Below are 12,685 nucleotides of genomic sequence, written 5' to 3' on the forward strand. Positions count from 1 at the left end.
TCACTTGTGGCCAAGACTGCGTGTCCTGGGCTCATCCTCTATAGAGCAGAGAAACCGAGCTCCAGGCAGCTTGGAGACAGCCCCCAGACCGAGGAGCAGGATTGAAGGAGGGCACGTGACTCACTTGTCCTTGGGGTCTTCAAAGCCCTGAAAAAGAGGGATGGAAAGAGGAGGAGAGGAGAGTGAGAACAGAGGGGATGAAGACACGGAGGCTGCAGCTCATCCTCTGTCCACAGTTCACCCAGAGCTTGGACACAGACAGCACTGTACTCGGCCGTCCACTCCTTCCTTCATTTGGCAAACACAGCTGGGGTTGGGACAGGCTCCATGCTAGACACTGGGGGTGCACTGTGATTTCACTTCCTCCACTGGCAAGATCCACGTGTCTGAGCTCTTCCAGTCCCCACACCTGATTCCTTGTCTTTCTCCAAACCTCCCGTCACTTTCCTCCTGGACCATGGGCTTGGTGGTATATACGTGTTACTTGCTCAGTTGAGTCTGACTCTTTGTGACCCCATGGACTGTAGCCCACCAGGCTCCTCCGTCCATGGGATTCTCCAGGCAAGGGAGTGGGTAGCCATTCCCCTCTCCAGGGGATCTTCCTGCCCAGGGATCGAACCCATGTCTCCTGCATTGCAGGCAGATTCATTACCGTCTGAGCCACCAGGGGCTTGGTGGCTACCCTCTCAATTCTTCCACCTACTTAGATGGAAATAAGAGAAACTGCTAAGTCAATGAGTCCCCACATGCCTGTGCACACCCATGCACACACAGCTCATGGACACTCACCTCCTACCACTGCCAAGCACACAGAGAATCTGGGAGTTCACAAGTTTTGAGCTTAAGAAAATGAAACTCTGGTCACCTGAAACAGCTTTTCTGGTATCTGAGAATCTGTGTTCCTGTTAGGCTGGGGGTGGCTGGGGACCCAGGAGATGAGATACCTGTAGTCAAACCTGCCCCGCTTGACTGCTGTTCTGAAGTTCACTCACAAAGGGCAGAGGTGAGGGTGGGAGGGGCCCCTACGAGTTACCAACCTCAAGGCCCTACCTAGAGTCCATCACAAAGTCCACGAAGGATAGCGGTGTGTCAGGGTCTGACTGTGACGGAAGGGAGGGAGGGGCCCCTCCATGGGGAGGGGTGGGACTCTGGAGGCAGGGCGGGAGGCATAAGCACCCAGGGCAGGTAGCTTCAGGTCGCCAGGACAAGGGCAGAGGGTGACCTCCTGTCCCCGTGATCCCGTGTGGAACATACTGCTGGGCAGACAGGGGGCTGGTAAATGTCAGGGGGCCCAAACCCCAGAGGAACACATCTCTCTTCATTCCCACTGAGGAGGGGGACTTATGTTGTTCTCCAGGAGTCAGAGCTTTCCAGCTCTGAATAAACGTGGGGCCCATGGGAACTGAGGTGTCTGTGCCTCAGGGGCCTTGGCAGCCCCTAGTGCCACATCCAAGGGCCCGACCGTGGGCTCTGAGTGCCTCCTGGGCTGCCCGATGGTGGCCTTCTCTTCTCCTTGTCCTCTGAGAACCTCCAAGCTCTCCATCCCAGCTACAGATCTGGCCCACCACACCGTCCCTGCTCGAGGCTGGAGGAGCCGGGGTCACTCAGGTGAGTGCCCCATCTGGGGGCAGGCGGGACCCCTCAGGGCACAAGGCCCACTCCCCACAGGCCATGGTGCAGGGCTGGCCTGCTCACCTCCACCACCGGGGCCAGCAACAGTTTTACTCAGAGGACGTCCAAGCCACATTATGCCTATACTGGTCTCTACAGCTCAGTACTAGAGCTGAAATGTTTCTAAGAAACCTGTCTCTGACTTTCTCCAGCGTTCCTTTGGTCATTTGTATGGGCCCCTGTTGGGGGCTGTGTCCGCTCTAGGCTCCCTGAGTGCTGGCTTGGAGTGGTGAGGAGACGACTGTCGGAAAACACTGTGGTGGATGAACCACAGCAAAGGGCCTCTGAGAACACAAGCCAGAGGCTCCCCTGGTGGTCCCATGGTTGAGAATCCGCCTTCCAATGCCGAGGATGCGGGTGTGATCCCTGGTCAGGGGACTAAGATCCCACTTGCCTTGGGGAAACTAAGCCTTCCTGCCGTAACCTCAGAGCCTGCACGCTCCAGAGCCTGTAACAAGAGAAGCCCGTGCACCACGACCAAAAACCCAGGAGCCACAGCTAGAGAAAGCCTGTGCGCCCCAACAGAGAGCCCGCTTGCCACCAGGAAGCCCTGGAATGGCAAAAACAGACAAACACAGAAGCAACCCGCAGGCCAGCGGACTCCGCCCCGGGAGGAGGGCCCTCGGATGGGCTCCTGCAATTCTGCCTCCGCACTTCTGGGTAGCAGCTCAGCCCAGGTTTCTGTCTGCTCCCCGAGCCCCCACCTTACACACTCCCCTGCCAACCTGTGTATTAATAAATAACCTTAGAGACTTTACGACACAGGCCTAAAGCAGTGCAGCTCCTCACTATGCCTAACAAGCTGGGTAAAAGATGGATCAAGATTTAAAGAAGGAAGCTTCTGACTGCTAGTTACTACCCTCTAAGTGCTCTCGGTCACTGCTTAATCTAATTCCCACCCTCCACCCCATCTTCAGTGAAAGTCCGAGAAGAAGCTCTCTTTTTGGGTATCTTTCTCCAGGGTTTCTGGGCAGGTTTTAACACCCAAAGCCAATGGTATTCCAGACAGGACACTCTGGGCAGGCAGGGGCCCAGGAGATGGTACTTCGATGCTGGCCCCGTGGGTGACTCTGCCCAGCAAGGAGGCGGGTGGGGAGCCTCTTCTCTCCTCCTACAGGGGTGTCCTCAACACTTTTCTTCTGCTCACTTTCCATTTCCTCCCCTCTGGGCAAAGCAATTAACAACACGAGGAACCTTTCTGGCAGCCAGTCTCCCCTGAGACTGTTTCCCAATTACGGCCCTTTTTGCTAATTCTTCCAAGGCTTCTTGTCCTAACAATGATTAATGTGTCTGCCAAATAGGTGCTTATAGTCCAAACTGGCTCCTCTGAGACTCTGAAATAACTGAAGAGTCTACTTATACCAAACATCACTAGAGAAAAAAACTTTCCAAAGATTTTTAAACAGAGAACGGACAGCAGGCTCCCTTCGGGTCTCCATCCTCACCTCTGTCCCACCGCATCGCTTTCCTCTCTGTTCTCCCAGATCTCTCTCCCCCTTACCCTCCCTGTCCTCTCTCTCCAGTCTTCCTGCTCCTCTGTGCTTCTCTTTCCTCCCACCTGCATGAGAGCTTCCCTCTTTGCATCCTGTTCTCAGTCTTCCTCCTCTCACCCTCTCTTTCGCCTCTTGGCCATGCTGGTCATGCGGTACAGAGTCTGCAGAGGATGGTTAAAGAATCAGGGTGAAAACAGAGAAGGTCCAGCAGTTGCTTTGCGAGGGGCCTGGAGGAAGCTGGAGTGGTGCCTGGAGCCTGAGAGGAACTACCAGTTCCAAGTTCAAAGCCCTGAGGCTAGAGGCCAGCCCTCCTCCACTCTGTGCCTTATATTATAACCTTGAAAGTGAAGAAAGTGAAAGTGAAGTCGCTCAGTCATGTCCCACTCTTTGCGACCCCCTGGACTGTAGCCTACCAGGCTTCTCTGTCCATGGGATTCTCCAGGCAAGAATACTGGAATGGGTTGCCATTTCCTTCTCCGGGGGATCTTCCGGACCCAGGGATTGAACCTAGGTCTCCCGCATTGCAGGCAGATGCTTTAACCTCTTCGCCACCAGGGAAGCCCATATTATATTATAACCTTGGTGTCCTGTAAGTTGCCTCTTTACCGTCAAAAGTTAAAATGGTGGCCCTGATTCAATTCACTTTTTTACCTTTGTGCATTTTCGTTAAAAGTTTGTCATCTGCTACTGGCTAGCTGGCAAGGAGCAGAATGACTGGTCCCCAGACTGTCCCCTCCCTCAGACCCCTGGATCTGTCTGCCGACTCAACTGGACTCTTGGAGTCTCTAGTCACTGCAGCTGCAACGTAAACCCAGTCTGAGCCACAGATCCCACCGTGGGGATCCTAGTGTGGGTGGCATGCCACCCTTTCCTTTATCAGAATCTGTGGGAACTAAGTGGACAGACACACACACACACACACACACACACACACACACACACACCCCTTTCCCTCTCTCAGGGTGGGCAACTCCTGCCTTGGAATCAGGCTGCCGTTGAGCTGAGGAGTGTGTTCAGATGTAGAAGCTAAGCTCTCAGGAAAAAAGAAAGAAAACACTGCTGCTGAAAGCGACTTCCTGTCATCCCGCTCCCTCTTCTTCCCACCCTCTGATGTTTCCTTCTAGCCTCACTGATAGAACCCTGGCAGCACCTCCTGAATTAGCTGTCCGTGGTGTATGCAGGGGCGGCTGAGGGGGTCTGTCCCCCAAGGCAGGCAGGGTCCCTTGAGATGGAGGCAGCGCCTCTACCACAGCCTCGGCTCACTCAGCCCGCACTCAGTCCACCTGGCCTCACAGGGAGACCAGAATTAGCAGGGTGTTTCTCAGCCCCGAGAACAAAAAGACCATCTCCTGGCACCAGCCAAAAAGCACTGGGATTTTTTTCTGGGTGACTGAGCCAGAGTATATCTTTCAGCGGTCTGGGAAATGTACCAGATGCTGGAAGGTGTCTGAAAAGCTGGTGCCCACCTAAGTCACCAGGGTTCCTCAGACAGTTCCAAGAGACCCCTGGAGACTCTGGGACCCTGAGTCCAGCCTGCACCAGCAAGCTCTGACAAGGGGGTAGGGGGAAGGGGCATTGCCACTCTGCTCCAAAGTCAAATCCAGCATGCCAAGAGATGGTGGGGCCCACAGAGAAAGCCCAGGGGTGGAAGTTAGGTGCTCTGGCTCCTGGTTCCAAGTCAGGGTGAACCCCTTTCCGACATTTCCTCCTGTGGCTCCCCAGGTTCTCTTGGCCACATGAGGGGCCTGACCCAGTCCCCTCACCCACAGAGGACCCCAGCCCTGGAGAGCACGGCTCACACGCTGCCCCGCCAGCCACTCACCATCCGCTTCATCTCCTTGGACACCTGGTTGCCACCCAGCTGGTTATAGAAGGGGCGCTCGGCCCCCCAGTGAGGCGGGTTGTGCCCGATGGAGTTGGTTCTCTGGCGGTTCATCTTGGCAATCATGGCCTTTTCTTCTTTCTGGGAGAGCAACAGAAAGGCATCAGCCCATGGACAGGGCCTGTCGGGCGAGCCCCCACAGAGAGTTTCATTCCTCCCAGTGCCTGGGCAAGTAGGAGTTATGGCAGAGGCCTCTTCCTTCTCTGCACAGCCTGAGGCCCTGAAGTGCACCCAAGAAAGCATCCTAAGTCCCTCCAAACTCCCCAGACCAGCCCTGGCTGGGGGCTGTGAGCCTCAGGCGGGAGCAGCTGGACAGGATGATGAGGTTGGTCTTGTTGGAAAGCCATGGTGCGTGGGAGCATCCGTCATTGGCACAGAATGTTAGAGCTTGGGTCTGAAAGTGCCTGGGGGTGATGGAGGGAGAGGAAACCCGAGATTCCAATTTCTACCCCAAAACAGGCTTGTTCTAGCACAGTGAATAGTAGAACAGGTGCTGCTGCTCAGAGGCAGCTTCGGGAGGTTTGGGTCATTAGAACGTGAGGTTCAAGGGCTGACATGCATTGTACCAATACCCAGACGGGGCCTTAGCCAGCTCTATGTGTGCCAACCACAATCTATCTGTTTATCCATCCAAACGAACTCGAGGTGGAGGGCTGCAGAGGTCCTGGGGGGACCTGGGTGGCCTTCCCCTTTTCTCCATCCCTGAGCCTAGGAAGGCAGCCGCTCAGATCAGGGAGGCAGAGGGGCGAGATACAGCCTGCTTCAGCAGACACTGCTCTGGGTTGGGGCTAGGGTTGGGGGTTGTCCCATTTCATCTTTTCTGGACCACTTGTCAAGCTAGAAGAACCAAGACCCAGAGAATGTAGGGCAGAGGGTAAGCCTTTATCCTAGGTGGGGCAGGATGAGGAGGCCTGTGGGCCCAGCGGAGAGGAAGGGTGTGGGAGGAGGGCCTGGGAGGATTTCAGTTCATTTATACTCCAGCCACAAAACAAGCAAATGCTTTAAAGTGAGTCAATTAAGCCACAAGGCACTTTCCCCAAAGTACCTACACCCTCTCATCCCTCTCCCAGGTGTCTTTGGCAGGCCTGATACAGCTCCCTCAGGGACCCTCCTCAACATCCCCCACACCCCACTCCCCGTAGCCAGGATCCATGTGCTGGGCTGCCCAGAGAGGGTGGGGTACCCCTCTGATGCCCCTCCCTGGGTGGACACCTGCCTCAAACAATTCTGCCCACTTTGAAAAATCTACTTTTGCTGCCTCCAAGACTTTCGCTGAAATTTTCTCACAGCTTAATTTTGTCGTTAGTCTAACTCCTTAGGAAAGAAACAGGGAAGTTTTCTCTATCAAAGGGCTCTGATCAACAGATAAATTCAACTGGAAGGTTTATAAGTAAAAGGCATTTCGATCTAGGGAGAAATATAAAGTGGGTAAAATAGAAAATGCTCCCATTTGCTTTAAAAATTAAGAACATGGAACATGACACTATTAAAAATAGAACACTGAAGTCTGCTAATAATTCTGTTTTATATTTTGGCAAGTGTGGGCTGAGACAAAAGAAGGAAGAAGAAAGACTAGAAAGTGAGAGGAGGGAAGGACAGAGTATGAAGAAACAGAGATATATAAGTACAGGCGGGAAGAGAGCAAGATCAGCCTAGTTAGGCAATGAACACGGAACGAGCTGGATAAAGGGCACTGTATACCCTGGTGCTCCATGTTCATCTCATGGCATTCTGCTGCACTGTTACTAACTGATCTGAGGTCTGCGGCATTTTCGCAACAGGAGTAAAATGAAATCATCTCCTGTTCGCCATCAGCCTTTGCTAAGCCTCTGTGGCTCTCATGTCCTTCTGGAGATGCAGGAACCACGACTGTGTCAGGACTTGACTCAAGGAAACAGTAAGAGGAGAAGGAAGCAGCAGGCCAAGAAACATTCCTCCCACAAGGAATGAAGCTCTTCCATCGTCCCCACCTCCACCGCAAGCCCCTGCCCACGCCCAACCCCACCCAGCCCTTGGCTCCCGGACCCGCTTCTGGGTGCAGCGCAGGATGAGAAAGGTCTCGATACTGTGCTCCTTGAGGTAGGCGTTGCGCTCGCCCCCACAGCCTGGCTCCACCTCGTAGTCACCATTCAAGTAGTTGAGTGTGGCCTTGGTGATGTGGATGCGTCTAGGGTGGGGAGGCAAGCAGGGAGAGGAGGGCAGTAGATATGAATTCAGAACCCCCGCTCCTGTGCAGAACCAAACTGCCACCGCCTGAGTCATCATTCAAGTCCCAGAGCTCTGGCTCAAATGCTCACCCCTACCTGGGTCCCTCAAGGGATTGTATCCCTCCAAGTCATCAAGATGGCTCGGTGGGTCCCGCCCCAGCTCGCGTCCGACGAGACCACACCATAGCACATCGGCATCATGTTATTACAATAAAGTAACACGTCAGCCTGCCAGGAGAACACGGCCTCCAGTCTCACAAACCTGCAGAAGCCAGCGGTGGCTCTTGCTGACTACAGGATTGTGTCCGAATTCTCCAGCCTGGCATGAGCGTCCTGTCTCTCCCACTGGTTCCTAAAAGGCCATCTGCTCTACTTCCACTCCTTGGAAGCCCCGGGCTCTCCTCCACCTCTGCCTGTCCCCAGCCTAGCACCTCCGCCAACCCTGCCTTCCTCATCTGTCCCCATACTGCCCCTTGTGCTGGGCCAGCACACCTGCCACCTCCGTATGTCCTGGCCATCCCCCCAGGGCTCCTCCCCCATCTAGAAGTCTATGCTACCTCCTGCATCTCAAAACAGGCCACCAGGTTCTGTGTAAATATTTTCTGGTGAACACTAGGTGAGCGTTGGGACGCTTTCCCTACAAACTGCCGTGTGTGGCGTCAGCGCTCAGCTGCTAGAGGAATCCCACTGGTAGCTGATTCTGCCGCCACTGGGGCCACAGCTACCAGGTCACGCCCATCCTGGCCCCTCCCGCAAGACCCGCCTGGGTGGGGCCAGGCAGGACGCTGGCCACTCACTCACCCCGCCTTGCCTCCAGCCTCCATGTGGTTGGCCAGTGTGACATCGTTAGACCAGACATCGAACTGCCACTTCCTGAGGCCGAGGACACCGCAGTGCACTCTCCCGCTGTGAATTCCCACACGCATGTTCACGTTCACACCTGTCACCTCCCGGACCAGCCTGGGGATGGAGCAGGGGTAAGGCTGGGAAGAGGCCAGGAGCAGAGAGTGGGGGTGGCTGGAAGCCGTGGGGTCAGGGTGCGTGAGAAGGTGCAGGGGTCAAAGGGCCAGCCCAAATCCAGAGTCTCAAACTGTTCAACCTGAAGGGCAAGGGCTGAGCCCTTGATGCTCAGTGGCTATAAACTGTAAGAGCGCTGTTTCCCATCTTTCCCACAAGGTGGCGCAGCACCTCACACTAGAATCCAGGCCCCACTGCTTTCCCCCGACAGCTAGGACACCTGAGTCAGCGCCACCCTCAGTCATCAACTAAGTTGTGTTCTGAAAATGCAAGCGCACGTTAGTGCCGATTTGAGTCAACAAGAAAGTTACAGTCACTCCAAACTCCATTCATATAATTGTCAGATTTATCCACATGGCTGCTTCTTTGACATTAGCAGGATGATGGAGAGACCCCGCCCAGGAAAGAAAGGAAGCTGGGGCAGGTGCAGGGGACCAGGGGTCTCCACATGCTAGAAGACAGCTCCAACCCCACCACATGCACCACGCACGTACCCGGGGGTCCCCAGTAGATGGGTGGGCCCTCTGTAGGAGGGGGAGTCGGATGGAAGCTCTGCAGCTCTGGGTGTGTGTCTGGGGCACAGGAGAGGGAGCTGGTGCTCTGGGGGGAGGCTCACATTTGCACTTTTTAGGGGCCTGGACCCTCCCTGACTCCCTGCATATGGGCCCACTAAGCCAGCCGTGGGGCTGGCAGTCTGACTTGGCCTGGTGGGCAGGACCACTATGTGGACGCCAGCTCTTGCCCCATCCTACCACCAAGAGGCTGATACCTACCACAGGGAATTCTTAGGTCACCCAGCATTTCTCCGTCCTGGGATCAGCTCTGCCAGTACCTTTGCTGGAGCTGTGTCTTCCGTCCACAAGACCTCTGGACACTTGTTTAGGTTAACGTCTCTCTCATTCTGCCTTTTTGGCTTAACTCCAAGGCCACCTTCTTTGTGAAGCCTCCCTTGGCACTCCCAGTGGAATCAACCGCCCTATCCTGAGCCCTCTGCTGCAGTTTGCCTCTCTTACCTGATGGTGTCCACTGGGCATGCCTGGTATCAGAGAGCGGGAGTCCTGGTCTCCCTCAACAGACTCCATGCTTCTGGCCCCGTGTCTAGCCCAGGCATGCAGGGGAACTCAGAAAACACCACCAAAAGGAACCAAGCCAAACAGGATGGACCTGGCCACCTCCTGGGCCAGCTACTCTGACCTCTGACCTTGCCCACTGTGGCTTTTCTTTTGCCCCACCCAGGCTACTTCTAAAACTCACAATTATTGATCCTGGGTGCAATCTCTGATCCTCTCCCTTGACTGACTGTAAGCTTGGATTGTCCATGTTGTTTAATGACAGGCTTCTTCTGTGGTCGGCAGTGATCAAGAACTGGCCCAAAGGTCCTGCTTGCTATTGCTCCCAGGAAGGATGGATTTTCTTAAATGGGAAATTTGTGTCCGCATCCACCTGCCTAGCAGTATTACCCCGGGGAGCTATTTAGCTCCTGTGAGCCCAACCTTTCTTATATGTGAAGAAATGGGACTGGTGACTTCTACCCTTGGTTGATTGGCTCTGAGAGGACATAGGGGCTAGAGTGGTAGGCACTCCCACAGCACAGGGCACAGCGCGACTGCCAGCCAGTCCCCCTCTCCTGGAGGGGTGGCTGCCCACCTCCTGGTGCCCTGGAGTCTGCAAAGCCCTCCCTTCTCCCAGGACAGGTTCCTGTGTGCAGAGCTTCCCAGGCTGCTGCGGACAGCCCAGGAGCAGACCCAAGACCTGCAGGTGTGGATCAACCCTCCAGGGTGGCCAGGGTCCTTGGGATGTGGCTTTGCCCCACTGTTTCCCTGCATCCACCAGTTCAACGTGAGTCAGTTACTCGGGCTGTGGGACAGCAGACGGGCAGACCCCTGGAGATGGACATGTCCTTACAGGCAGGCAGTCACCCTGGAGACGGGCACTTACGAGATGGCCTCGATCATGTCCATGCCCATCTCCACGCAGCAGTGGGCGTGGTCAGCCCTGGCTTCAGGCAGCCCTGAGACACAGTAATAACAATCTCCCAGGATCTTAATACGTAAACAGTGATTCTCCTGGAAAGCAAATTAATTTTAAAAATTAAAAATAGCAGGAAAGAGAAGTGGGAGGGAAAGAAACAGGAAGCAAACAGATTCACCCTGTGCCTGGAATAACTTGCCTTTTAGGGCAGCAAGCACAGACCCAGGACTGGCACGAAGTGAGGCCACAGCCCTGGGACAGGCTTATCGGGAGCCGTGGGGGACAGAGGACAGGCCGAACAGCCCTAGAGAAGCATTCCAGCACCTCCCGCCGCCACCCAGGCTCAGGAACTCACTTTTATGGCCACAGCTGAGGCCCAAGGAGAATGCAACTGGCTCAGTGTGGCAGCAAAGGTGGCAGACTCATCAGTATGAAAGGCCCCAAGCTGAGAGCAAGGGCCACATCCCACTCCAGCCCTGGGGCATGCTTCGACTCTTGGCCGAAGGTTCTACTAACAGTTTTGTGACTCTCCTTTTATGAAAAACTGAAGCAGAAACAAGATTTAACTAAATCTCAGCTGACCCTCAGCCTGGAATTTTTTATCCAAGGGAGTTTTGCTAAGCCCATGAGCACGTGTGTGCTAAGACGGCCATGAGCAGAAGCCCCCGCCAGATGCAGGGTCACCCCACAGGCTGCAATTGATGAGTAATTGGGATTGAGATGGACTGTCATTAATCACCAATTCAGAGCTGTCCCAGCCTGCATCCCAGAAGTTATTTCATGAAGCTGGGACGCTGGAACCCAAGTATTTGTATGCCCTGGACTCTCCTTTAAGGCCCTTCCTACGCCCAAGGGCCGAGCATGTTGCCATTCACCTTGCCCATGTTCGGTGATAAAATCAGTGAGGTGTGAGGCCCCCCGTCAATGCCCTCAGAGACCCTGGCACCGGCTCTCATCCGTGATCTGGTCTGGCATCCTGTGACTGCCCAGGGACATGTCCACATGCCAGGGGACACTGCAGTAAGTGCCCGCGATATAGGACTCTGCAAAGGCACAGAGCGTGACTCAAAGCCACAAAGGCTGGGAAAGGACAGCAGAGTGTAGGCAGGGACTGATGAACCAATGTGTCTGTCGCACTCCTTGTCTGGGCGGGGTTGGGGGCGCTTCCAATCTCTCCCAACATCAGGGAGTCCTCTTTCTGGAAGTCCCAGACAGGGGTGACACACAGCTGTTTGCAGGCCAGCAGAGATTCAGACTCTCTCTCTTTTTTTAATCACTCTGGCTATCTTCATCAGGAAAGTGACTGTGTGGCACTGAATTTGCTCCCCCAAACACAAATTCCACAAATTCAGGAGTCTGGGCCACGGTCCCCGCAGACCTCCCCTCCTGTCTGCTGGTGGAGGGCTCATTCCCTTGTGGCTGGTGACACCGTGCGAGCGCCTCTGAGTGGGTGGTCGGGGCGGACGCAGGGCGGGAGAACACGCAGCCACAGCCTGTGCAGCCCTGTTCACCAGTTCCAGTGGCCGCCCCACAGCACGCTACCCCCAGCAACCCGGATCAGGCCACCCTTCCGGCCCTGGCTCAGGCACACAGGGGCCCCAGGGCAGTGGCGGGCACAGGGGGATGGGGGGACTCACCGCAGCCAGCTTGTCGAAGCGGGCGAAGAGCTCATTGAGGGTCATGACCAGCTCCTGGGCAGTGCACTGGGATGCCAGGCTAGTGAAACCCTCGATGTCAGCAAACAGGATGCTGGGGAGACAGGGGGGAAGACCCCTGTGAGGGAGGAAGGTCTGGGGGGGCACAGCCAGGGCTACCCTCTGCCTTAGGAGGACCACTGGCCGGCAAGAGTCCTGGGAGCTCCAGATGGCTGCTGGGGAGGGGACAGAGAGACAGCTGACACTGGCGGCCTTTCCCAGCTGGCGGGGAAATGCCGGGTCAGCCCTTCTCTCCGAATCTTCCTATACCCTCACCCCCGACCCAGGAGGAAAGGGAAGGCAGAGGCCTGGGAACGTGTGCTTCTGCCTGAGGCCACCCAACAGGGCAGGGGCCCCTCATCCTCAGCCACCTCTCAGGCCTGCCCCCCATCTGATTCCTGGGCAGCCCCCTCAAGGTAGCTGGGTCGGAGAGGGGTCTTTGGTTTCTCTTGTCTGGAAAGTGTTCAGGCCTTAATGGGAGCCTCACAGACGTCTCACTTCCCAACCCCATACACAAGGGAATCCCAACCCAGGCCCTCCACCCCGAGGGAGTCCTCTAGCATGGCGGTCCCCAATCTTTTTGGCACCAGGGACCGATTTCAAGGAAGACAACTTTTCCACAGACTAGGGGGAGTGGGGATGGTTTGGGGATGATTCAAGCACATTGCATTTATTGTGCACTTTATTTCTAATCAAATACGCCGCTGATCTGACAGGAGGTGCCGGTCCTCAGCCCAGAGGTTGGGGATC

General features: G+C 55.5%; 1 protein-coding gene across 1 annotated transcript in view; it reads right to left on the minus strand.

The window, feature by feature from the left end:
- Positions 1-12,685, minus strand: part of ADCY5 (adenylate cyclase 5) — a 159,182-nt gene that overhangs the window by 38,797 nt on the left and 107,700 nt on the right. The window contains exons 4-9 of the mRNA XM_027956458.3: positions 11,879-11,990; positions 10,209-10,336; positions 8,055-8,213; positions 7,072-7,213; positions 4,987-5,127; positions 125-147 (exon numbers count right to left, since the gene is read on the minus strand). Of these exons, the coding sequence (XP_027812259.1) occupies positions 125-147; positions 4,987-5,127; positions 7,072-7,213; positions 8,055-8,213; positions 10,209-10,336; positions 11,879-11,990 (705 nt within the window). The remainder of the gene's footprint in view (positions 1-124; positions 148-4,986; positions 5,128-7,071; positions 7,214-8,054; positions 8,214-10,208; positions 10,337-11,878; positions 11,991-12,685) is intronic.

The sequence above is a fragment of the Ovis aries genome, chromosome 1, assembly GCF_016772045.2.
Source record: "Ovis aries strain OAR_USU_Benz2616 breed Rambouillet chromosome 1, ARS-UI_Ramb_v3.0, whole genome shotgun sequence".
Lineage (NCBI taxonomy): Eukaryota > Metazoa > Chordata > Mammalia > Artiodactyla > Bovidae > Ovis > Ovis aries.